Here is a 27,180-nt window from a genome sequence, read left to right on the forward strand (position 1 = left end):
TGACTAAAACCAATTCAGAATAAATGTTCACAGTTAACTCTATTATAAGTTTCTTGAGAAGTAATATTAAGAGGCAAGTTTTCTTCCAATTATTTCTTCTCATTTGCTTTCAATAAAATAACAAAATTTGCAATAATTAAGCAATGATGTGTGGACATGCATATATATACAGTACCAAACCTCCTAAAATCAGTAGGATTACATTAAAAAATGAAACTAAAGGAGGGGTTGAAAATATAAGCACCAAACAACATTTCGGGTAGCAATAGCCAATAGTGCCCCGGATCATTTCAACACAAATTTTGATTGTAAACCAAAAATATATAACACCCAGGATTAGAAAATTATTAATAGTGCTTCTCCGCTTCGCATAATAATAAATAACACTCAGGATTAGAAAATTGTTTAAGACAATTAGAAATCACTTGATTTAAATATTCTGGACTATCCGAAAGTAGTGATTTTTCTATCTAAAATAAATAGTAAAAAAAATTCAAAAAATATAAAAATTGGTCTCCAAGTATAATTTCATATGGTAATAATGTTGAGCAGCTCAGATCGATTATTTAAACTTTGAAGACGAAGATATGAATTCAATGCACAGAACGATCCGCGCATTGCAAAGTACCATAGCCTCACTCCTAATGAGTATTTTTTAGATTTTCTGTAGAGTATTTTTTTTATTCATATAATATGACCCTCTTTTTATGCAATAATTCAATTGTCATAATGCTAGTGCCAAAGTATATTCTCGGGTTTTATGTACAGTATTTCATGGATAAATCTGCAAATGTCTACTGTCGTCGTAGAAAAATAATAATAGAATGATAATAAGGAATGCTTAATATGAAAAAAAAAATATTGTTAAATTTTTGCATATCAATTTTGCATAAATGGATGAAATCATTAAAGCCACAAAAATTCGCCTCTCTCATTTTTCGCATGAGTAAAAGTAAACGAAACAAGCCATTTATATCTTTAATGCATTACATGATTTCTTTAAAAATAGAACAATCAATATTAAAATAAAAGAATAAAGTATTTATTAATAGTAAGATTGAAACAAATAAAAGAAAATTTCTCACGGCACTGAAAAATAGAATTTGTGATCTCAAATTAGTTCCACCCTTCAAATAATAGATTGTTAGAGCATTATTGCTCAGAAATCTAACTTGCGCGTTAAAATACTAAATGAAAAAAAAATGCTAGACGCCTTGAATATGTAATAATGCACCTTAATTCCAACCGAAGCTGTCAAATGCTTAATTCTAAATTTGTTTCAGTTTTACTTGATTGCAAACTATATATAATTACAATTTTTTTTCAGATTAGTACAAAATCACTCTTTTTTATGGTCTAAAATCTTCTGAAAAAATTGATTTTATATATATTTAAAATATAGTAGAAAAATTTTTTAAAAAAAAATATATATATATATAAAATTTGGTCGCTAAATACATTTTAATATGAAAATTATGTTGAACGATTTGAATCAATTGTTTGAACTTTAAAAACAAAAATAAAGATGAAGAACATGATTGAGACTCTAAACCAATGAAGCATTCCTATATGAGAGGTCATGAATTTAAAACTCGGATGAAAAAAATTATTTCTTATAATAATTAAGGTATTAAATAGTTTAGTGACTTAACTTTTAACTTTTAGTAAAAAAAATATCAACGAAGTATTCGAAGACTTGCATCGGCGAAAATAGTTATAGAGAATGGGTGTCCATGCCCTTCAATTTTTAATTTAATCATAGTTGTACGTATGATATTTTAGGTTCTATATATGTACATTTCTTAAAAATATTATATATGACCACATAATTATGTGAGAATTGATCCATTTTGACTCCCATTGTTACAATTTATATATATTTTTATGTGATCGTTATACTGACAACAACATATATATATATGCAATGGGAGTTGAATTTCATTCAAAAAATTTATGGCTCCTCCCACGTTGAGTGAACTTAGAGGCGAAATTGACATGACGAAATGGCGAAAATTTAATATTCGCAAAACAAAATACTTCAACATTTCTTTCTTATTAACCATAGACAACAATATTATCATAATTAGAGCGGTCACCAATCCGACGAGAACATGGATTACCGATTCATCGGTCAACGGACCCCTAGATTAATTATATTAACATAAGATATAAACATTAAATAATAAAAATATAAGAGGGAGGCTAGTGCAAATTGGTCCGTACTATGAATTAATAATTTTATTTTCAAACATTCAAACATTCAATTTACGATTAAATGTTGATATTTATATAAAAAAGTTATTTGTTGATCAAATTTTACATTTTTTTAGAATTATTTTATTATGCTTTAACATAGAAAATTTACTTGATCTAAAGATTATGTGTTATTTTTTTACTTTTCTAAAAAATAGTTCAAAAAATTCAAAAAAATATAAAAAATGTATATAGAGATCATGTTAAACGATTCAGATTATAAAAAAAAAAATATTAATTCATAGTACGAATCAGTATTGTAAATAACAGTATGTGCTCATTGGACGAACAGAGTACTGCCAAGCAATTAAACGAAAATAATCAGAAATAATCAACTGATTAGAAAAAAAAAATTTATAACGATTTAATCACCGTTAACGATTAATAAATCGATTTTTACTACGCTAGTACGAACCAATCTTCTAATGCATGGTACCATGTCTCACTAAGAATCGGAGTATGAAAGTAGGAAACCCTGATAACTTTTTCAAAAGTATAAATTAAAGTATTTAGTTGTAAATTGTTGTGAAGCAAACTAGAATGAGATACAGCTTCCTTTGCTTTTTCGGCTCTTCAGAATTTCGAATTTAATTCGAAATCTTTTGATGTCTTTTAAATTAGCTATGATTTTCTTCTTAATATGATGTCTATTTAAGTAATTTCCCATACGAGGAGGATATGTAGTGGAGACAAAACTAACTAGCAGTTGCATCAGGTCAACCGACTAAAAATCACAAAAACAACAACAATCCGAATTTATTTTGGGTTTATCCAGAAGGTTTTGAAATGAACCGGCCTGTTTTTCATTAATTTATTCCGGGTCTTACTTATCTGGTATATTTTAGCTAAACTGAATCGAGTTGGATCCGGTTTTTCTCGGTCCGGTTTTATATGGGTTTTAAGTAAATTCATTTCACATAATATAAGCGTTTTGGCGCATTCCCCTATTATTTGACGCGCCTATCTAAGGTCGCTGCTTCTCTTCCCTCTTCTCTCTCTCTTCGTCTCCGATCCGCTTCTAATCCAAAAAAGAGGAAGAGAATCTGGAAGGAATCAAAAGTATCGAAAAAGTAGAGAGAAAAGTCTGATCCGCTGGATTTTTTTCCTCAATGGCAGAGTCAAACATGTCGTCATACGTCAAGCTGACGAAGGATCAGGACGCGCCGGCCGAGGAGATCCGCCCCGGCGAACTCAACCAGCCCATGCGTGTCCCTGAGGTATTGATCCGAACTAATTCTCAATTTTTACATAAAAATGAGAGCATTGTCAATGTATTGGTACGGTTTGTTCAAGTCATTTTGTTTAATTCGGGAGATCTGTGTGTGGGTAACTGTTTTCGTGAGTGATTGTATTAATTTCATTTCCTGTACTTTATATGTGCTGAATGAGTAATGTGTGTGCATTTTTCACTATAATCTCTACTTTGTGATATTTACTTAGAATTAGGAAATTTGACTGGAACTAGAGAATTAGTGGTAATTAGATGGAGTTCTTCAATTTTATGCCTAATATTTAGGTGATTCAATGTGATCTACTTGTATGTGACATTAACCGCCAAACTCAGATCAAGTAATCATTGCATATGAACTTCTCTTTTCTTTGTTATGTTTCTTACATAATGCAAATTAATCAGTACACCTCAATTTTTAATATGTAAATAATATTACACAGCTTTCATGTGCTCCTGATAGCTGAGGAAAGTACTGTGTAACTGTGTAAGTATCATTGTTAAATGGATCACTGAAATATACCTTAATTTTGTAGCATAATAAAGCACTTCTGCATATGAGATGAAAAAAAGAAAAATACATTACAACTAAAATGGCTAGCTGGACAGAAAGGTTTATTGAATAGAAAAGGAACCCTGTAGTTTCATGTTATTCTTTTTTTTTTTTTTACGGGATTGGAAATGCCTATTACAACATGGTATAAATCTTGGGATCTTTTTGGTTTCAGTTGGAGGTGAGGAAATGTGCGGAGTGTGGCCAGGTGCTGCCTGATAGCTACGAGCCCCCATCAGATGAGCCTTGGACCACCGGTATCTTTAGTTGTGCTGAGGATCCTGAAAGCTGTAAGTTTATCTGCTATTCAGTAAAACAAATTTCTCCTTTTGATTGTTTTAGGGGTATCCTGCTTGAGGTTGTGTTGAAAAATTGAAATCATGAATTTGCAAAATTCGGAAAGTGTGTTTCCTCTTTATTAGAATATGGTGACCAGCCTGGCAGAAATTTCCTTTGCAAGCCTGTATGTAGGTATAGTACAAAACAATGCTTACTGTTTTGCTGCCCCTTTATACACAGCTTGCCTCATGTGTCTCTGTATGCGTGTTTTTTTTTTGCTTCATTCTTGTGGCATTTGGGGGGAGGGGGGTAGGAAACTTCTCCTAGGGAAAGGGGAGGGAAGTCTGGGAAATCGGGAGTCTTGTTTACCCTGTTACATACCAAATTAAGGGGTGCATGAAACTTGGAAAACAAATAGAAGAATTTTCCCCCATTTTCCACCATCAGACCCCTCAAATTTAAATTTGGAAGCAAGGTTAAGTGAGATATTTATCTCCATTTCCATCCTTGGGCCTCTTTTGACCCCCTTTAACTCAATTGGGCATTGGGGCACATCCTAGTGATTTTGTCGCTTTGCAAGCTGATTTTGATCTAAACCGAAGTGAAATTTTTTTACAGATCCCAAAAGGCTGGTTATTTTTCAGAAAGTTCCATTTATTGTGGGATATTTAAACATCCTCCCATTGCTTGTTTCGAAAGAGATTTTCAGAGATCACGTTTCTTGCTCTATAATTAGATCCACACATCCATTGTAATTTCTATTAGTTCGGCTTGGCAGGCTGGACTGGACTGTTTTGCCCCTGTGTCCTTTTTGGGCGCAACATTGAGGCACTTAATGAGGATGTCCACTGGAAACAGCCATGCTTGTGCCATGCAATATGCGTTGAGGGTGGGATTGCTTTGGCTGTTGCAACAGCTGCTTTTCATGGCATCGATCCAAGAACTTCTTTCTTGATTGGAGAAGGTTTGCTTTTTGGGTGGTGGATGTGTGGCATCTACACTGGCCTCCATCGTCAGTCTCTCCAGAAGAAATACCACCTCAAGGTTGGTGCAACTGTAAATGTTTACCACTATTAATAAGTTGTTAAAGTGAGTCTTACATGAGTGTGGTGGTGGTTATGGATAATAGGGATATTGTTGGAAACAGAAAACTGTGGGTTCAATTATTAAAAAATGGATAAATATGTGAATACTTTCTTTTAATATATTTTTTCATTCTTTCAGTTGCTTTCTATAGCATATTGATTTTGAGCTTAACTTTGCAACCTTGTATCTGGTGATGCTATCTGCTTATGATATCTCTTCTGTTTTTGTTGACCAAATTATTAGTTTGAGATTATGCTATATTAGTACTTCACAATAATGAGTTAATACTAGGTTTCCTATAACATCGTTAAATGTAAGATTAAACAAGTTGATTACAAGTACTAAAACTAAAATGGGAAGTTGCATGCAGTCTTCTTTTGACTGAAAAGTTAAAAAAATTCATGCAGTGTTTGCAACAGGTGTTCCTTCTCTTTTGTTATTATTTGTCCTCATCTTTCTTGTAAACTAACCACCTTATTTTATTTGTAGAATTCACCATGTGACCCTTGTGCAGTGCACTGTTGTATGCACTGGTGCGCCATATGCCAGGAGCACAGAGAAATGAAAAGTCGTCTCTCCGACAACACCATTATGCCAATGACTGTTATCAACCCACCAGCTGTCCAAGAAATGAACGCAAACGAGAGCAAAGAGTCCACAACTAACGAAAGAAATGGTGATCATAACCATGACAGTGACTTGGAAATTGAACCTCTATAGGGGAATGAATCCTATATAATTTTTATTCAAAGGTTAGTTGTTAATTTTTTTTGGTACTGCCGTCTTTTGAATAGAGGATGAAATGTCTTTTGAGAGGAAGGTTGCACAACTTGCACTGCATTATAATTAAATTGCTGACTTGAGCAATTCCTTTTGGAATGATATTTACTCCTGTTATTAGCTGGATCTTAATTGATGTTATCATTTTACTTCAATCTTCGCTGCCAATAGGAGAAGATACAATACCCATGCCAAAGATAAAATAATAGTTGGTAATTATCAGTCTACTTGCTTACTTCCAAAGCACATTAATTTAAAAACAGTAGAGATAAATTGGTTCGGTTATTTCAATTCAGATCATATTTGTCATTTGGTTGGGGTAGCTTTATGTATTGATAAGTGTACAAATGATGCTCAGACTAATTTATGGGGGGGACCTAAAAATACCTCATTTCTTAGTAAAAGATCAACTTTAAACAACTAAAAGGTAATCAATCACTAGTCACTACAGTTAATGGTAGTGCAGGTTTCCATCTTTCTTTGTTCATTGATTATTACTGCAGCTGGCAGCTTCTTGATTTATCTTGTGCTGTGATGCTGATGCAGGGTTAAACTTGATGCAAGCAAAGGCCAGTTGAAATAATTGTTTGTTATTTGATAGAAAGGTAGTTTGTTTTCTGAAAAATCGATATGAATATATATTCATACTACATATTGGGAGTTGTAAATTGAGAAAGCCTGTGATTTGGCCAAGTTAGTTGACGTTGGTTTTATATTTTTTGTTATCTCGAGGAGACTTAAACATAGTTGCTCCTTTTATTTCGTATCACTTTGTGGTTCGTGTTTTTTGTAAGAGATTTAGCTAGATTATTTGCAAGGATTTGGATGGAATATTATAAAATTACCGATTACAGATTACATTTTTGGGATATAACTTATTGGTTCCAGACTTGTGGCAAGTTGGATTTGGTTTTCCTGTTGGGGCGAACCCTGCCTAAACATTGCCTGACAGGCTGACACAACTATGACTCTTTGAAGGTTTTCTCTGCTCGTTCCAATCGTATCATATGGTCTTACCTCTGGCAAAATTTCAAAAAAAATATAGCAAATCTGTATCATCCAATAGTTTCAAGTTTCAACATAAATCATGGTTTTTTTTTTTTCTTTTTCTTGCGGAAGTTGACTTCATAAATAAGAATGCATCGTATTAATTAAAGATGCTACAATAATAAAAAGACCGAAATTGTTGGTAAAATGAAAACACAATGCTAAACAAGTTATATAAGAATTAATATACTTTGAAGTAGTAAGAAGGGGAAAAATTTATGAAAAGAACATCGAAAATAGCCAATCAACACAAAACTACGAGACATGATTGTGAAATCTACTATTTTACTACATACAGACAATCTATTTCAGTACCAACTGATGTTTTATATGCTTTTGAAATGTTTATACGCCTAAAGAAAAATAAGCAACTAAAAAGTTCAATAAAAAAAACAAAATATATGAAAATTTTATTATAAAAAAAAAATTCTACTTGTATGATATGCTTTATGGTATTCCATAAATATCTAACAAAGATACTAGTTTATTATCTTTTAAAACAGGTCCAACATAGTGAAGAATATTAAAATATTGAATGATTAAGAACTGAACCGATTCGAACCAACCGATTCAAAGTTTCCACACCAGGTCGTACTATGGCTCCATATTTTTATTTTCAAAATTTAAACAACGATTCGAACCACTCAATATAATTTATGTATTAAAATATACTTGGAGACCAAATTTTATATTTTTTTTAAAAAAAAATACTATTTTCTAAATTTTTTGAACCATTGGAAATATATTTATGTTTATGTTTATGTTTATGTTTATGTTTATGTTTATGTTTATGTTTAGGGCACACAGTGCTAGGAGCACTAGATTCCGACTTGATTTCTATCCGATATTGTATTTTGACTTTGAGTTTATTTTGCATGTTGGCATAATAGATTAATTGCATCATGGCATAAATTTAAAAGTATTATAAATTATATTAGATGTTGATAGATTCACACTTGTGCATATTTTAAATTATATTCATAATTATGGGTCACATACTGGGCGATTAGTCGCTCACTCACAAGTTGTTTCGTGGGTTTTAGGTACAGGGTTTGGCGATCCGCGGCAGGAGATGCCAGGAGCTGTCCCTGAGGGCCATGCCACTTGATTAGCTGGGTTAGGTTTTGTTTAGGTTTACGAGTCCCGTATTTCTTGTATTATATATACGGACTCGATAGATCATGTATCTCCTTTCATTAGTTAATGTTATTTTGGATCCGAGATGGATAGTATTGTCTGTATGATATACATGTTTATTATTGGTTATGTGACTGATGCTGGATACGTTTATTTTTTATGCTTCCGCTGTGGTTTGATTTATTATTATGTTGTTTTATGATTAGCCTTGTGTGTTTAATGATTAATTAAGCACGAGGCGAGATTGATCACACCTTAAATCCAGAATTCCTGGTTTGGAGTGTGACAAAATCAAATGAAAATATAACAAAAGAGAGGCTTTTTTTTCTTTGTGAAATTGATTTGAGAGAAGCAAAGATAGAGAATATATTTAGGATTAATTTTAAAATTCATTTGTTTCTTTCTTGTATGCCAGACCTTAAAATTTCTTAATTCATACAATTTACTTAAAGTGTGTACTCCATGTGAGCTGGTGCTTTTGTGAACTGGATCCGTTCTCATTTTGACAGAACAAAATGCTTGTAATTTCACAATTTTAGGTATGTAATAGCATCAGCGTGGGTTTGAATGCAACAATTATGCGTGTTGTTGTTTACTCCTGGTTCAATTTAGTACAATTACATACTCGCATTAAAAAAAAAAGATCCAAATTAGTGACATGTTGCTTTAGAATGTGTACCAGTAGTCTGCGAACATGCCCAAATCACTTTTTTTTTTTTATAATAATTGCAAACTGGAGCACAAATTGTTTTCTTTTTGCACAAAAATTAAAAATTACATAACCTTATGTACAGTAAGTAATTAAATGAAGAATTTTAAAAATTGCAAAAAAAAATGGTAATTGCATGCAAAATCTGATATATTGGGCTTGATACAGGCTCAAAATTTACCACAAAGGAACATTACAAAGGAGATCATAATCATCTCATTTGATCAATACTTCTCCACTATTTTGGGTGAGCTTATGAGAGAGCTTATAAGTGAGCCTTGCCATATATTACCAATGCCAAGTGTAATATGGATGGTAAAGGAAAGAGAAATAGACAATGGAGTTAGATATTTCACCGATTATTTTTCAATATTTTGTCTTGTTAGTTGAAATTGGCTACTGTTAATATTAAGCATTTTTTTGTATTTTTTTTGTGCAACATTCTAAAATTTTGTCGATTTGACTGCTTTGATGCTTGGCATAATGTATGATGAAGAACTAAATACTGACCTAGTCAAACAAAAATGGTCCTCCAATAAGGTACTTAATTAGGAGCCTGGTATGATGGTAAAAAAAAATGGTCAGCTGTAACTCGTGACCAAATGATAAAGTTAAAATTGTTTAGAGTATATATTTGGAGACAAGATGATGCCTATTGTAACTGTTGATCATAATGACCCACTGTGAATCATTAATAAAGACAACTAATTTGATGAGATAAAGTTCTAACATAATTTTGTAAGAATACATTTCTCAGAAAAAAGTATACGAGAAAAAATCAGGAAATGCACCATTTAATATGAAATAAATCATACCTAATATGAAATAATGGTAATGCACCATTTAATGAAAAATTAATGAACTTTTTTTATGGTTGAAAATTCTAAAACTTAAATAAAAATTAACTTTATAAAATTGCATTGTCGTGAACAAATATTTTCATAAAACAAACAACTTTAAAATCAATAAGAATGCTAAAAATATAGAGGTTTACAAGTTACATTTATATTTTTTGATTCTCGAAATATGATAGTTTGCTTATCTGATCCAATTACAACATTGCTTATGAGAAGAATAAATTAAAGGAGTAAATTTTTAATAAGGAATAACACTTCTATGTTTTAGTTCTCAAAATATGACATATTTTTACTATTTTTAGTGAAATGGCATATTAAATTTGAAATTATTTTACTTCGCTCAATATCCACTCCAATCACGGTCCATTGCAGTCTATGAGAAGAATGTACATTTTGACAATATTTTCAACATTATTTGGTATAAACCAATAGGTCAGCATGCAAATAGAATGGTGTCCACAAGGATTGCAAAATAGAGTGCTATTGTCGTAATTATGCCGGAGGTACCTTGTTTTAAAGAATAATTTAGGGTAAATTTCGCTGTAGGTCACTAAATTTTGTTATTTGTCACGAATTGGTCACTCAAGTTTGATTTGTTCATTTTGAGTCACTCAACTTTGTTATTTGTCACAATTAAGTCCCTCTATACTTTTCCATCCAAAATTTTAACGGAATATTCCTATTCCGTCCAAAAAATTAACGGAATATACTAATTACATCCAAAATATTAACGGAATGAACATATTCCATCCAAAATACTAACGGAATTAGCATATTCCGTTAAAATTTTGGATGAAAAAGTATAGAGGAACTTGATTGTGACAAATAACAAAGTTGAGTGACTCAAAAGAGACAAATCAAACTTAAGTGATCAATTCGTGACAAATAACAAAGTATAGTGACCTACAGCGAAATTTACCCAATAATTTACATCTCAACTAAATATGGATATCTACATAATTTGGCTGACGACCCTCAAATTCAGGTCATTTCTTGCTTCTTTTTGTGTATTTGAAATTAAAAGGTAACCCATACCAGTATATAAATGCATGAATATTTATTGAACTTCTAGCATACTTGATAACACATATTAGCTTAGAATTTATAGTAATTGGCCCATTATTATGTTAAAATCATTGGTTTAATGTGTTTTCCAGGCTATGGATTTGAATTTACTGCAAACTATCTACTCTATGATTTGAATTTTGTTGTACCGGTTATAATTGCGCATATAATTTGTTATTTCTGTCTAAATAATCATACTTTTGTTAGATGAGCAATTTCCTATTTTTTTCTAGTTTTTCCCTAATTATTGTATGAAAATTTGGTATGTTGTAATTTGTATTGGTACCGGGTTTTTTACTTTGATCCATGTACAGTCCATAAATAGAAAAGTGGCACAAATTTTCTTTGATCCAGCTACTTGAACAAACGATCTATTCAACCTTTTTTTTTCTTTGAGAAAGTGACACCAAATTTCTTTAATGAAATAGGAATTGAATAAGTTTAATTTTAAAATGAAATTTCACTAATTTCTGATTATGATGTATCTTTTTGTTGCAAATTGTCATCGGAGGTTATAGTAGTAATCTTCATGCGCATTATTTTCTTCTCACAATAGATGTCATGAAATATTTATTTGAAAAAGAAGAAGAAAATATCTGGAAGGTTTACTTCAGTCGACAGCTACAAAATTTTCAACTCTCCATAATTGCACTTAAGCACCTTTGTTTAAGAAAATATTACAAAGGCATTTAACTTAACATATCATGCCCTTTAATTAAAAATATTTGCAAATTCATCCCTGTCAGTTCTAATAGTTTGTACGGAATCATTTCTTCACACTCCTAAAGAAATAATAAATCACACATGTGTTTCCTAGATAGTTTGTCCCAAGGATGTTTAGTCTCGGTGGCAGTGGCATTTTCTGTATTCACAACAAGCAAACTCGATTTAGCATACAATTTCAATGAATTATTTGAAATAATCAATTCACCACACAAAAATTCAAGGAATTCAGTAGCGCGTTTCAACATATCATATCATAATCAAAGAACTCCATTGCAGTCACAACACACAAGCATATAACAGTCACATTTCATAGCACTCTCCAGTCTCGCTCTTTCAAGAGCTTTTACTGTCTAATGATTTTTAAAGAACAATTATTTGAAATAAAAAAAATAGTAATATATCTGTAATGTCAGAACAACATCAAATTGGCTTGAACCCAAAAAAGGAAATTTTCAAATTCAAATATTCAATTTCCATAGAGGGAAAACTGGTTAGATATATATTACATTCCAGGTATTGTAAATGCAACTACTGAAACTGTTCATGGATTCATATCAAAATCAATAAAATGACAATATTAACCCTACTTCTTTTCTCATACTTCAACAGCTCAACTTCATTGTGTGTCCTGATTACATCTGCTACTTCATCACAATTCTTTCTAATTGGCTGATGTAATTGGTTGATGCTGGTACTTGGCTATTCTACATTTCAGTGGTGATGCACTGGATTGGTACAGGAGTAATATGGTCAATTTAGACTCAACCACATGGGATAAGTTAGGATTTGTCTTCTTGGGATAAGGAGAAAAAATAAATACAATGAAAGTAAAGACCAAATACAAAAATTTTAGACATCTACATATTGTTGAAGACAAGTGCTTCAGACCACTACGACAATTCGTGAAATTTTTTGATATTACTAGCAGCATCATTTTCCTATACACAATTGATAAGATTAATACAAATATAGTGGGGTGATAAAATATAATTTAACACTACATAATCGTTCTTCACGTACCGCTTGGAGAAGTTGACATCTTTGTCGATTATGGCCTAGCATACCGCTATGCCCACATTTGTTCTTCCTCCGTCAAGTGAAGACTTCATCCTCTCGTACTTCTTCTTTTTTGGTACGCCTTTCGTTACAACAGGTTTCGAGTTCCCGATCTTTTGGGGTGATTTCTTATCACTTGAAACAATACCATTTTCCACCTTAGGCTTCTCGATTCCTTAGGCAATTTCATTAAGCCGTCGTTGCTCTTCTTTTAACAATTCTTTTGTTTTCACAAATTATGCCCTCGACTTAGAAGCTTGGTAGCATATTTGTTTGCATAGCTCTGTCAGCTCATGGCACATTTGGACTTGCCCGGAAACCTGAAAATCTCCACCCTTTCTATTCGAAGAAAAACATCGACTTAGCAGTTTTGGTCCATCTTTCATCAATGCAACAATGAGGAATGAACGGGACATCCAAGTGTATCAATAAAGCAAACACATGACTACTACATGGTATTTTCTCACATTCCAATTTGTAACATGTACATGTAATTTTTTCTATATTTCCCTCAGACACAAAGCAGTCCACATTCACCCGACTCTCCAGTTTACCTTTTGGAGCAATGATGTACATTGAGGATGCATTGCTCTCATATTCTTGAATAACCACAAATTTGTTTGACTTTTCAATTTTCTCACGAACAATAGCAAAGACTTTTCATGTGTAGTTGTTTGCTGCAGATTTCTTGAGATTGTAGAAATGAGTTGTTAAAATTGGAAATGTCTAAGATGATCTGCAATCTAACTCTGCCTCTTTTGTGCGCATGCTCGTAACACACCGCTCAAGCTGCTGTACAGCCTTACACAAAAACAACCTACTATTCATGTACTTGTGGCTCTTAGAATTGAGGCTCTCGCTTCTCTGATTAGTGGACATTCCTAAGAACATCTTATTATTTACAAAAGCCCCGGCCCATAATTGTTTTAACGCATAAAACTTCAGCAACCACTTTCTACTTTTTGACCTTTTACTGACATTATCATCAAACTCCTGCCACTTGTTCTCAAATTCTTCAGGACTGTATGCCTTACTCATCAGCTTGTGGAACATTCGCATGACTTCTAAATCACAAATATACTTTTTCGCATTCTTCCCCATATGTCATGTGCATATCCGGTGTGTTGTGCCTGGTAATACTGATTTAATGGCCTTGTGCATAGCAAGGTCACCATCCGTAATTACAGCCTCAGGTCATACTTGATACATGGCCTCCATAAAAGTATCAAGAAGTCATTCGTATGATTTCTTATTCTCACGAGAAAAGCATGCAAAAATAATTGTGCTTCAATGATGATTGATGCCTAGAAAAGGAACGACTATCATTTTATACCGGTTCAGCTGGTATGTGCTATCAAAGACAACTATATCTCTGAAGCTAGAATAATTGAGCACTGACTGAGCATCAGCCCAAAAGGGACTTGTCAAATGACCTTCTTCCGTGTCATATTTGAAAAAGAAATCTGCATATGCTTTTGTCCTCTCCTTGAAGTACTTTATCACTGAATCCGCATCATCTGCAAGCATATCAGCCCGCTCGTGCATAGAGGTAAAGTTATACAAATTCTTCAATAAATAACCACGGTGCTCATATCCACTACTCCTTCAATCTGTGTAATCTAATAGTTGACAGTTGCGGATACCTGAGCTTCCAAGAGTGACTGTCTCGGCCTTCTCAGCTTCATTAATAGAACAGTGAGATCGAAGGAAAGGAGTAGTATCAGTAGATGCTAAACTGTGATTGTGAACATCTACATAGTTTGTCACCCACCATCTATCAATTTTCGGATCAAGTTTGATACAGAGCACAACGGGGGCAGCCACAATGAGAGAGCGCCGAGGCTGCTCTTTTTCGATCGGGCTTATCCAAAATTTTCTTATCTCGAAAACCAGATTTGCTGCAGCAAAACCAACATAATGTAATGGTGTCATTCTGTGGGTGTCTTCTAATTATGCTATTCCTTATGCTAAACCCCTTTTTTTGCATAATAGTTGTAAAATTCATAAGCTTCTTCTTGGCTTGAAAATGTCATAGTAACAATCCTTTTATACTCTCTCAATGATGCTACATCGACTTCATTAGTTTACAAAAATTGGTGGAATGAAACCATAATAAGTAAAAATAATTTTCAACATTTCGTGGATATTTCAATGTATGGTATTATCCCCTCCATAAATAATCTAGGGTATAATCAAAATTAAACTAGATTATTTGGTAAATAAACTTATTGATACTGCCATGTGAATAGTTTTTATGTCTTATTATTTTGGTGTCATTATGCCAACTTGCTTTCGGGTCAAGTAAAAGCAATCGTGGTTTTTATATTATTAGGTACCAAGATTAAAACTTACACTCTCAAGATTACAAAATTCCACTTGTGGTCCGTGATAGGTTATACAAAATCTTAATTTATAAAACAAGTACGAGACTGCACTATCACTGATCGCTACAACCATTAATAGTTGGTAGGTAAGTGCATTTATGATATATTAGTGTTTTTCTAACAAGCAGTTTGGAATAGTAAGATATGAAAATTCAGTTGAAAACGAACCATGAGATCTTCTTCAGCAGTAGACTACCGAGGCGAAGGGCGCATCACCTGTCGGCTCTCCTCTATAAACACTGTCATAATAAGAGAGAATGACAAAATCTTAACAAAAAGAATTAATGACACACCATAAGACATCATACGTGTCTAATTGAACTTGAAATTAAGCACTAAAATTATTTAGGGTTCCTATGCGTTGAAATTAATCTTAAGTTATGAATTACTCTGATTAAACTAGCAATAGTGATGTTTAATCAGGTTCAAATTTTAATCGGGTTGGAAAGATAAAAAATGTATTTGGAGAGACTGAGAGAGAGAGCTCCGTTAATCAAGTAATCAAAACGATTGATGTAATCGAACATGCTCATCGGACCGTGTTTGGTCCAAAGGGCATCGGACCAAACCTCCTCCCTTTTACATCACGGGAACGTCGGGAACAAACTGTAGAATCTCTTTTTATTTCAACAACTGGAGAGGGTCAAGCTTTCTTCCCGCTCTAAAACCTTATCCCCTTCTCGCTCACCGTAGTGTTCTCTCTCGCCATGGCTTTTTACCACCCTTTCCCCTTCACCGGAGCCACCATTACCTCACCTCGCCAAGCTATTCTCTCCCGTCCTTTTTTCTCAACCTTTAGACAAGCGTACGCCGTTCGCCGGAGAATTGCCAGAGCTGCGGGAGACGGCGGTGGCGCCGCCTCTCCCTCTTCATCCTCCGTCGAAGCCTCGGGAATCTCACCCCAGGCGAAGCTCTTAGAAGGACATGGAGAGGGTTCTTCTGCTCTGACATTTCAACAAGCAATCCAGCGTCTCCAGGTTAGCTGAATAGAGGATTGACTAGAAAGTGCCGTTTATTTCTGGAATTATTCTGAAATAAGACCTGGACTTCTACTTCACGTCTTTCGTATGAGGTTCATATGATACCATCGAAGTAATATGTCCGATGTCTTGTTGAACTAGAATGCTGCATTGAAGTAAAATTTGAAAAGTAAATAAAATAAATGAGGGAAAGGAAACAGTTACCTTGGAAAAAAAAATGCAAGGAAGCTTGAGGGAGTTAATAAATAAATTGGAATACTACCGGCTGACAAAGTACTCAGGAAGGGAACTAAGGTTGTTGTTCTAGTTTCTGCATATTTGTTTGGTCACTAATAAATTGAAATCGAGGGCTTATATAAATATAAACAAAATCCAAAATAGTAAACCAATTTTAATAAAATTAAATTAACAATTGCCAAAATTTTCAGGAATACTGGGCTTCGGTAGGATGTGCCATAATGCAGTGCAGCAACACGGAAGTAATTATGTTTCTTATTTCTATTGTCTCAATGTCTCGTAGTAATCTATATGATCTTAATTTTGGCATGATATAGATATGCTACAATCGTAAATCATAAATTTCATTTTCGTGTATCCGGCCTATGATTAATTAGGTTGGAGCTGGCACGATGAATCCTTTAACATTCTTGAGAGTACTGGGTCCTGAACCATGGAATGTCGCGTAAGTACACGTTGTTGGCTTAATTTTTTTCATTGTTACACAAATTATAATCGAAGATCTGTTCAGTAATAAAGGTTAAATTTGTTTTATTTTAGCAAATACGAGAATTACTAGGATTAAAAGGTCTAGGATGAAGCGGGGTGAATGAATGATTCATTTCACCAATAGCACTTTACTGACTGATATTGTGAACTAAAAACAAATTGTTTGAAGCAAGCTGCAGTACATGTGTCCTATCACCCAGTAGACATAGATTCTCACACTTCATATAATGCTTTTTTTGACTTGAAGGTACGTAGAGCCTAGTATAAGGCCTGATGACAGTCGGTATGGTGATAACCCTAATAGGCTTCAACGGCACACTCAGTTTCAGGTTTTATTAAGTTAAATTTGTCAATATCTATAACAGAAACAGCTTCCGGTCATAATTGTTGATTTTTTTTTTTTTTAATTAGGTCATCTTAAAGCCTGATCCTGGGAATTCACAAGATCTCTTTCTTCACAGCCTCTCCGCCCTCGGTTAGTTTGATCCTTTTTTTTTAATCATATATGTTTATTTTACTCGGTTTCCTTATAAGTATGACTCATCTTTCTGTTTCTGCATCTTATATCATTTCTATATTTATCTCAGGAATAAATATTATTGAGCATGATATTCGCTTTGTGGAAGATAATTGGGAAAGCCCGGTAAAAGATCTTCTGTATTTTGTGCTTGCATGATCCCTTCTATTTGTATCACTTCTTCATAAACCATGAGTGAAAAGATGTTTAATGTTTTTACATAAATTGACATGAATTTAGCATAGCAGGATGATAGGTATGGTTGATAGCAATATGAACTGGAGTGCCTCTTTGAAATTTCTAATCCAAAAGGTTTATTTACTCATTGAATCTCCCAAAAATGCATTGCAAGTAATTAAAATAAAGTGGCTAAGAACTATTTCTCTGCTCCAACTGACCCAATGGTACCATTATCCAAGATTTTGGTATCTAAGTTTCTTACTTATCTGTTATTCATTTATTTATCTTTAACACAAAAATGACAGGTTCTTGGTGCTTGGGGTTTAGGATGGGAGGTATGGATGGATGGCATGGAAATAACTCAATTCACATATTTCCAACAGGTTTTGCATGTTTTTCATTGATTTTGTTTTACTTTGTTGTTTTTTGATTTTTTTTTGTTTTCAGATGAATATCTAGTGTAAAGGTGATTGTGCAAGTTGTTTTCCTTTCTATAACCTAATAGTAGATCCTGCTTTAGGCAGGAAGTCTTCAACTGGCACCAATATCTGTTGAGATAACATATGGGCTGGAACGAATTCTCATGCTACTTCAGGTATTATTGGTTTCTTTTCTTTTAGTACTTGAATAATTGAATTAAATTTTTATGAAGTCTATTTGTAAGAGCTGACTTTACTTTGAATTAGGTTTGGTTCATAGGGGGTGAATCATTTCAAAAAGATACTATATTCTGATGGAATCACATATGGCGAACTATTCTTGGAAAATGAGTAAGTTTATGTTGCACATACAATCTCTTGAATTTGAAATTGCGACAAATTAATTAGGGAAAACAAGAGAATAATGAGAGCTTTGTGTCCCAAGGAATTCCAAAAGGTGGAGTTTTTGTTATATCACTTGTACAACTTGTCAGAAGAAATAGATTTTGTAAATCAGTCATCATTTTTTTTCATATTGCAGCCCTTTAATGTAGATGATATATAAATTGATTTCCTGATCTGTTTACTTTTCAGGAAGGAGATGAGTGCATATTATCTTGAGCATGCCAATGTTGATGACATACAAAAGCATTTTGATAACTTTGAGAAAGAGGCTCTTTCATTGCTCTCACTTGGACTTCCAATACCAGCGTAGGGTTCCAAATCATTTTAATATGTTTCCCTGAAGTTTTTGACGTCTGTAAAATTATAATTTTGTTTCATTTTTAGGTATGATCAAGTTCTGAAGGCTTCTCATGTATTTAATATTTTAGACTCCAGAGGCTTCGTTGGTGTCACTGAACGTGCTAGATATTTTGGCCGTATGCGTAGGTAATGTTCTTATTATTTTCCTAAAAATAACAATGTAATATATTTGTGTGGAGCATGTTGTCATTTTCTTTGAATCGAGGTGGTTGGTTTCATTGTTCTGAGGTTCAATGGACTTGTTGCTCTCTGTACCGTTTGGAATACCTCTGTTTCCATGCAAGTAATGTTAATAAATTGTGTTTAATTGATATATCTGTATGTTTCTCATTTTGTAACAGTCTGGCTCGGCAGTGTGCTCAGCTTTGGGTTATGACACGTACGAATCTAGGTCATCCCTTAGGCACTGTGTGTTTTGATTTAAATGGTCATATTGTCTCTGGTTTAGGTGACACCAATCTCAGCAAGGTAGCAATTAATTAGACAGAATTTTCAAGTATACAGAAGTAATTATTATAATTCTATAATTTCCTTTGGAAAATATATTTTCAACTTCGATAGGTGATGGATCAACCCCGACTATTTGTTCTGGAAATTGGAACAGAAGAACTGCCCCCTAATGATGTTGTAGAAGCAAGCAAGCAAGTATGTTTAATTGAAAATTTAAAATGCTATTCTTTCATATCTTTTAGGTAATACATTCTTGTCTGTCCTTTCTGCCTTTATATTGATTATAATCTATATCAGCTTAAGGCATCTATATTGGAAATGTTGAAGAAAAGGATATTATACCATGGGGAAGTTCATGCTTATGGTACACCACGCCGGCTAGTGGTATAACTTTCATTCAAATTATTCTAAATATAATCATATCCTTCTTAGGAGTAGTAGGAGGTTTTGCAAGTATATACTGTTCTTTTTACTTTATAATGAGACTGTACTATATACCTATTTTGTGAACTTTTCATTCAGTAATACAATTTGTCAGTGGGCATTTTGCCCGCTGACCTTCAAAAAAAAAAAAAAATCATATTGTTCTAAGAAAAATATTATTTGCCCTGTATTTTTTGTTGCTTTTTTTTCACCCCTATTATGTTGTTTGTAATCTTTTTCTTCAGCTCACTGTTATTTGTTAATACCTTCACTATTCCAATTACTAAATGAATCATTGTATCTTCAACCTTAGCTTTTTCTCAGAAATAGTTTTAATTGCAGATTTGTGTTGACAACCTTGATCCCAAACAAACAGAGGTAGAGATTGAAGTGCGTGGACCCCCTGTATCAAAGGCTTTTGACTCAGAAGGGAAGCCTACTAAGGTCAATAATTTGTAAGATCTCCTAGATAGAAATTTTAAGATGATTTAATTATCTTCATTGGCTTATGATCTCTTTATACTATGTATCAGGCTGCTGAGGGATTTTGTCGTAAGAATAACATCTCCATTAAATCTCTGTTTAAGAAAACAGAAGGTGCGTAACGTCATACTTCCATTTTTCGACAATTGAGAACTTAACAAAAATTATATTTTTAAAATCTATGTTTGTAATATTCCATTATCATACAGGTAAAACAGAATATATCTATGCTCAAGTCAAACAGTCTGCACGGTCAGCCATAGAGGTTTTGGCCGAGGACCTACCAAACATAATTTCTGGCTTATCTTTTCCCAAGTCGATGCGCTGGAATTCTCAGGTAATGTTTTACTCAACGGATAGGTTCTTGACAGACAACTTATATTACAACCGTGACAACCAGCATGATGCTTATCAAACTCAATATTAAACTTCAGCTATGTTCTCGGTGATTTAGATAGGACATGTATCAAATTTGGGGCAACTTGAATGTTAGTTGTCCGTCAAACATAAAAAATTAACAGTTTAGCTGTATCAACATTATGATCAGTGACCTATCTGATTGCACAAACATTGATACAGTCTATCTAAATGATAAACATCACATGTATAATTTTACTTTTCGATTTCAAATTTTTTTGACATTAGTTGTCATGGCTGTCAAAGTTAATTGTCCATATAACATTACCCTTTACTTAACCGGGGGCATTTCATTCATGGCTCTCTGTAGTTTAGAATATTGTGTGCATCTTATTCATAAGATAAACTATCATCTACTCCGCTGCAAGTAAGAGTTTCATATTTCTCTGTATAGAACATGCATTATATCCCTCTTCTTTTTTCTTCAAAATGCAAGTACCTGTTTTTTTGGTTTCGGTCGTGTAAGGAGAAACAATGAGAAAGTTGAGGTAGTTTTGGCATGTTTTGAAGATTAGGCAAAGACAATGTAGTTATTTCCACAGTTTTTAGGGAGGGGGGTTGATCTATTTTTTGATTTTTTGTGTTCGTGCTTGCAGTCTTTTCCTTTATTTTTAATTTTGCTTCTCAGGGAAAACTTCTATATTTGGAGATTGCAAGGTTACACATGAAACTGCTGCCTGATTTTGAAGCACTTCTGCGGTTGCATTACATGTTATATTGTTATGCCAATTGCAGATTTTATTCAGCAGACCAGTTCGTTGGATTTTGGCATTGCATGGCGACTTAGTTGTTCCATTTTCTTTTGCTGGAGTTTCTAGGTATACTTTACAAATGTAAATATATTTTATTTAATTAACTTCTACTAGCACTTGTCTCTCGTGGTTCTGTCTTAGCAACTCATATAATGTTTGAATACTGTCTATAGTACATAAAGAGAGATATCTCAAGGTATGTTAGTGTGGGTTCAGATCTGGTCGGGTACCGAATGGGGTAGAATGATATCTGAACTGATCTTTTTAATCTGGCACGAATATTAAAGTGGACCCCCCCCCCCCTCCCCATATAATCCAAAAGGTTTGAATTTCCAATTGCTCATTCTATCCCCTGCGGTATCGCAGGGGATATGCACCCTGTTAGTGTTAATGTGGCATATCAATATTTACCTTCGAGAGATATACTTGTATGTGCATCTGTCTGTATCTTGAGGGTTATTTTGGTAAAATTCCTTAAAAGTTCAATATTCTATCTGGTGACAATGGTTCATGCACTTCTTCCAGTGGGAAGCAGTCTTGTGGTCTTCGTAACTCTTCTTTGGCTACTTTCCAGGTATGTTGTTTTCCTTTTCTTTTTCTGTATGTATGCATGCTTTGTGTGAATTAAATTACTGAGTTCAGGAAATAATAAGTAAGTTCAATAACTATTCAGGTGGAAGCTGCAGAGAACTATCTGGATGGCATTAAAAATACTGGAATCTTGATTGATATACAGGTATATTAGGGATATTAATGTTTTTGTTTCCTTTTGTCTTAAGAGACCTTTTTTCGTACTATTTTTTTTATCTTTTCACTTTTCTGACTTTAATTAATTACATATCACAGAAACGAAAAGAAAAGATATTACAACAGTCTACTTCTTTGGCTGAAAGTGTTGGAGGGGTCCTTAACATAGCAGATAGCTTAATTCAAGAGGTACAGGTCCCTTTTTTTCAAATCCTCAATATTTAGAAATATTGAATGCAATATCATTCTTTGTAAACTCTGCTGCATTTAATTATAGGTTGTTAATCTTGTGGAGGCCCCTCTTCCCATTCTTGGAACATTTGATAATTCCTTTTTGGAGCTCCCAAAAGAAATACTAACCACTGTATGTCAGATTTTATCTCAATGTTAGTGCTATTATTCCTGTTATGGTCTGTACCAGTATGATACTGGACAATGATGAAGATGAATGTGTAATCTAGGTTATGCACAAGCACCAAAAATATTTTCCTCTGACATGCGCATCTAGTGGGAATCTACTGCCATTTTTCATTGCTGTAAGACTTTCCTGATTTTCCTAATTATTAAGTATATGCTTTTAGTATTTTTCCCTATAGTTTCTTACCTCTTATGTTATCCTTTTTAGGTGGCTAACGGGGCTGTTAAGGAAGAAATTGTTCGCAAAGGGAATGAAGCAGTGCTGAGGTCTGACTTAGTACCTTATTGTATTTGTAAAATTTAACTAATTGAATTCATCTGCAATTACATTATAGTAATTGTAATCTAATTCCTTTTTTTTTTCTCCTGCCATTGACAGAGCGCGTTATGAAGATGCGAGATTTTTCTATAAGATGGATACACAAAAGAAGTTCTCTGAATTTCGGCCTCATCTAAATGGAATCCTTTTTCATGTAAGTGGTGATCAAGTCGACCATAGTATGTATGTTACATAACTAGAATTTGATGTGAGCATTAGAGTATCAGATCTTGATACCTTAGCAATCAGGTTGATTCCGATACCTAACTCTATTCTTAAATTGTTTTAATTATTGTTCTGGTTTATAAGTAAGGCTTGATTGTTAAGTTTTCCTCAAATTAATGTGTTTTGAAATGCATTCTATTGATGCAAAACTCAACAGGAGAAGCTGGGAACCATGCTTGACAAAACAATGAGAATTGAGAAAACAGTTCATGGTTTAGCCAAAGCGCTACAAATAGAACAAAACAAAATGCCAATTCTTGAAAAGTCGGCTTCTTATGTAATGTCAGATCTTTCAAGTGCGGTTGTAACAGAATTCACTTCTCTTGCTGGGATCATGGCTCGACATTACGCTTTAAGAGATGGCCTCACAGAAGAGGTGCTCTTCTGTCTCTATTGTATGACAATAGTATTACATATTTCAAAGGTCTTCTGTCGGTTTTTCTCAGCAATTTGGAGCTTTAATTTAGGGCATAGTCTTTATAGTGCATCCTTAAATGAATAATTAGAAGATATACAGGAGACCTTATTCTGCCTTGGTTGTTATGGTTCTGGTAAAAAAGATGGCATGTGTAGACAACGATGTTCTTAGTTGGTACTGAAATGTCTAAAGCTATCTTGGAGACTTGACAAGTCTCTAGTTATAGGTTCAGATCTTGGTTTTTTCTCTGTTCTTTTCTTGTCTTTCAAGAAAATTACTGAGGTAAAAAATGATTTCTCTTTTATTTTTTTTTTGTAAAATAAGTTTGGTTAACTGACTAACATTTACAGGTTGCAGAGGCTTTATTTGAGATTAATCTGCCGAGGTTCTCGGGAGACATTCTTCCCAAGTCTGATGTTGGTATACTTTTGGCTGTTGCTGACAGGTTTAAGTTTCATCCCGTTTCTTTATTTTTGTAGTCATTGGCAATTTCCTGCACATCATGGATTGTGGTCCCAAAACTACCCTCCTTACTTTTTTAAGTCCACATAAGATTTTCAAATGATTACCTATAGCTTGAGCAATCAAATTCGTCTGATTGCATGTTGTTGGGTGGATGCGTGTCCGCAATTCATATTTCCTATGTTTTTGTTGGGGTGCATAAGATATTTCACATCTTGTAAGGCTATTTCCAGTTATGTTATCTTACTAGAATCTTTTTCCTTGCTGATAAAAAATTTGTTCTTTTTAAAATAGACTGGATAGCCTTGTTGGTTTATTTGGAGCTGGGTGTGAACCGAGCTCCACAAGTGATCCATTTGGATTAAGAAGAATCTCCTATGGACTTGTTAGTAATTTTCACATACTCTAATCATTCAAAAAAAATTTAAGGTCTTTTGATATGTTATTTTTATACTTCCCCCGTTTTATCTATCTTTTAGGTCCAGATTCTGGTGGAAAACAATAAAAGATTGGATCTAAGAAATGCTTTACAAATAGTCGCAGATGTGCAACCAATAGAAATTGATGATAGTGTCATAGATAATGTAAGCATGTATCTGCAGAAATCATATTATTTTAATATGGTTCAGGAAAATTACTGAATTCATTATCTTTTCTGTGACCAGGTTCTGCAATTTGTTGCACGGAGGCTAGAACAACTTTTGGTATGTATTGTCTTAGGAACAGATTATATTGATGACAAACTTCTTTGCCAACTACAAAACTGACACAACACTTGTCAAAATAAAAAATGAAAATTTGAAATTGTAAATAGTTTCTCTATGATTTAAATGGCCATGCAGATTTTGTTGCATTTTGAACACTGATTGGAAAATTCACAGTTCAGTTTGATTCCGATTTGATAGATGACTGAACAATTCTTATATTGTTGTGAATTTAAGTGGGTTGCTCTTCAGGTTGAGTGAGGCCAAATTTGATACATGGTCTAAATGAATGATGTACATGTGTGAGCAATTTAAATTTTGGATTCTAATCAACTTTTGATGTCAGTTGATATGGTTGTCGATATATGGTGGTCAATGTATCCCTTCCCTTGTCCTAGATGTTTTAATTTAGGGAATGTGATTCTTAGTTAACTTTGTTGCCGACCAATGTTTTATTTTATTTTTTATATATTTTCAATTAAACTTATTACTGGCTTTAACCTTATTTTTCATCTTATGATAGGTGGACAAGGGCATTACTTCTGAGATTGTCAGATCAGTTCTTCTAGAACGTTCTAATTGTCCTTTTCTTGCATCGCAGTCAGCCACCGAAGTACGTTTTAAATTCATTCAGCGTTACAATTTTATTTAGAACTATTGTTTATGTATATTTTCTCTTTTTATTCAGATGGATGCCTTGTCTAGAAAAGAGAACTTTGCCAAAGTAGTGGAAGCATACTCCAGGCCAACTCGAATCATCCGGGGAAAGGATGTCGGTGCAGATCTTGAGGTACTTACAAAATACTGATCGTACGAGTGAAGTTCTAAATTAGCTTTTAATTATTTTGGAGTGAGGATTTTAGTACACATGCACCTGGCCTGCTCTAAACTGTGAGTCATAGGTCAATGAAGCTTTGTTTGAGAAAAGCGAAGAGAGAGCTTTATGGAGTGCTTATTTGGAAGTAGCTGCTAAAATCCATCCTGGTACTCTCTCTCTCTCTCTCTCTCTCTCAGCACGCTCATTCAGTCACTCTCTTTGTCCCTCCCTCTGCTGATGGTTGACCCTTTTTGTCTGTTTTGTAGGAGTTGATATTGGAACTTTTGTCCAAGAGTCCTTGTTATTGCTAAAACCCCTAGAAGATTTCTTTGAAAATGTATTTGTGATGGCGGTATGCCTCTCTCTCATTTATTCTTTTTAATTTGCAGCTAAATAGGTGATTTATTAAAATTGTAGTTTTTTCACCATCAATTAATGCATTAGTTGTGCGTGTTTTTTATATTTTTCAGGAGGATGAAAAGATCAGAAATAATAGGCTGACACTTCTAAAGAAAATCGCTGGTCTACCAAAAGGCGTAGCCGACCTCTCAGTCTTGCCTGGTTTTTAACTGTTCAGTCTTTATATCATTTTATTAACATTTCTTTATCATAACAGTGTATTCACATATACTGAGCTTGAGAAGCTCCCATTTTAGTAGGGGAGATGCTTAGCAATTCTTGGACTAGATTGCAATAACCTCTTGTCATTTAGCCAGGCAGAGAAGAACATGTAAATGTCATTGGTCTGTATTTTATGTATCAAGGTATTCTTTTTTTTATCCCAACACCCCGAGCAAAAGTTTTCTTCATAGTTTCTGATACTTGTAAAGATATATGCACTAAGCATTGATGTATTAAACGATGAACTTGGCATGGAAAGGTACAAAGAATTGTACACACTGCTTGATTATCTGCTTTTGCTGTGCCTTGCCTAACTTTGGTTTCATGTACATTCCAGAAGATCAATATATCATGCGTCGATTCAAAATAATAAATTAATAAGTAAATAGCCCTCTACTCCATAATAACAGACTATTGAATTGTGCTAATCTAGTCATCGTACTAAAGTTCTGGTTTCATGCTTGGTAAAAAGAAAAAATTATATGTTCCCTGGTAAAAGATGAAATTCACTTTCGGGCCAGGTGAATACTCAATCCCGAAGAAGCTGGTCTACAAGTGGGGCGGGCGCTTTTCCCCCTGGAAAAATATTTTTTTCAATTATATTTTTTAAACTATACTTCAACTATGAAGTTGTGTTTCATTGTATCAAAAAATTGTAAAATATTCTTCTTTAATTTTTGTTCATAAAAAATTATGCAAATATACTAAATTTATAAAATTATGCTCCATACTAAATTTTTGTTCCTCACTGTTCCGCGTCATGTCTCCGCCCGTGCTTCATAAATGAATAGTTGGAAACTATCTATGAGTAATTGAGTATTTTTTTTTTAAAATAGTGGTATTACCACCGATTTCATAGAAATCAAGCATATTTGATATGGTACCTAAAATAGGTATCAAAATCAAATATGAAAAGTCATACATCAAATCACCATCATAAAACATAAAAACATACACGTAGAGATAGTACAGAGCAAAGCTAAATTTGGAAATAAAATGAATACTAAGCAAAAGAACAAGTCTCAAAAAACAATCATATCATAGGAGACTAGTAATCCAATAAATCCTCATCCGACATCTCTTCTCCAGACATAGGATCTGGGGGGTTGCCGGCTCCAGGAGCTTGAGAGGGGTCCCCTTCCGCCTCCAGGAGCTTGAGAGGGGTCCCCTTCCGCCTC

General features: G+C 33.7%; 2 protein-coding genes across 4 annotated transcripts; both read left to right on the forward strand.

Moving 5' to 3' along the window:
* The first annotated feature begins 3,168 nt into the window (after positions 1-3,168).
* On the forward strand, positions 3,169-7,066 carry LOC144556891 (cell number regulator 6-like). 2 transcript variants are annotated; one of them, XM_078305382.1, is made up of 5 exons: positions 3,169-3,470; positions 4,210-4,324; positions 5,092-5,357; positions 5,889-6,151; positions 6,726-7,066. In XM_078305382.1, the coding sequence occupies exons 1-4, from the start codon at positions 3,363-3,365 to the stop codon at positions 6,117-6,119; spliced, it is 720 nt and encodes a 239-aa protein (XP_078161508.1). In that variant the 5' UTR covers positions 3,169-3,362; the 3' UTR covers positions 6,120-6,151; positions 6,726-7,066. The 2 variants fall into 2 exon arrangements, with proteins under 2 accessions (XP_078161508.1, XP_078161509.1); XM_078305383.1 differs by having other exon boundaries at positions 3,181-3,470; positions 6,683-7,066.
* Positions 7,067-15,760: 8,694 nt separating this feature from the next.
* On the forward strand, positions 15,761-26,284 carry EDD1 (glycine-tRNA ligase). 2 transcript variants are annotated; one of them, XM_078305095.1, is made up of 35 exons: positions 15,761-16,137; positions 16,569-16,619; positions 16,755-16,822; positions 17,114-17,195; positions 17,278-17,341; positions 17,454-17,509; positions 17,869-17,946; positions 18,084-18,158; positions 18,263-18,333; positions 18,577-18,693; positions 18,772-18,873; positions 19,089-19,215; positions 19,309-19,392; positions 19,495-19,581; positions 19,963-20,064; positions 20,154-20,217; positions 20,313-20,440; positions 21,256-21,338; positions 21,798-21,846; positions 21,946-22,008; positions 22,119-22,208; positions 22,297-22,383; positions 22,481-22,555; positions 22,645-22,703; positions 22,816-22,909; positions 23,138-23,356; positions 23,749-23,843; positions 24,155-24,245; positions 24,340-24,444; positions 24,526-24,564; positions 25,088-25,177; positions 25,253-25,354; positions 25,467-25,548; positions 25,648-25,733; positions 25,852-26,284. In XM_078305095.1, exons 1-35 carry the CDS (start codon positions 15,868-15,870, stop codon positions 25,948-25,950), a joined length of 3,234 nt encoding a protein of 1,077 aa, XP_078161221.1. In that variant the 5' UTR covers positions 15,761-15,867; the 3' UTR covers positions 25,951-26,284. The 2 variants fall into 2 exon arrangements, with proteins under 2 accessions (XP_078161221.1, XP_078161222.1); XM_078305096.1 differs by having other exon boundaries at positions 15,852-16,137; positions 18,088-18,158.
* The last annotated feature ends 896 nt before the right edge of the window (positions 26,285-27,180 follow it).

Source organism: Carex rostrata, chromosome 7 (assembly GCF_964058835.1).
Source record: "Carex rostrata chromosome 7, lpCarRost1.2, whole genome shotgun sequence".
Taxonomy (NCBI): domain Eukaryota; kingdom Viridiplantae; phylum Streptophyta; class Magnoliopsida; order Poales; family Cyperaceae; genus Carex; species Carex rostrata.

Excerpts from the sequence above, each read along its gene's own strand:
- LOC144556891 (XM_078305382.1), top strand. The coding sequence starts at position 3,363 with ATGGCAGAGTCAAACATGTCGTCATACGTCAAGCTGACGAAGGATCAG. Across the intron at positions 3,471-4,209 it reads AGCCCATGCGTGTCCCTGAG|TTGGAGGTGAGGAAATGTGC; the intron begins GTATTGATCCGA and ends TTTTGGTTTCAG. Across the intron at positions 5,358-5,888 it reads AGAAGAAATACCACCTCAAG|AATTCACCATGTGACCCTTG; the intron begins GTTGGTGCAACT and ends TTTTATTTGTAG.
- EDD1 (XM_078305095.1), top strand. The coding sequence starts at position 15,868 with ATGGCTTTTTACCACCCTTTCCCCTTCACCGGAGCCACCATTACCTCA. Across the intron at positions 19,582-19,962 it reads GTACACCACGCCGGCTAGTG|ATTTGTGTTGACAACCTTGA; the intron begins GTATAACTTTCA and ends TTTTAATTGCAG. Across the intron at positions 25,178-25,252 it reads CATCGCAGTCAGCCACCGAA|ATGGATGCCTTGTCTAGAAA; the intron begins GTACGTTTTAAA and ends CTTTTTATTCAG.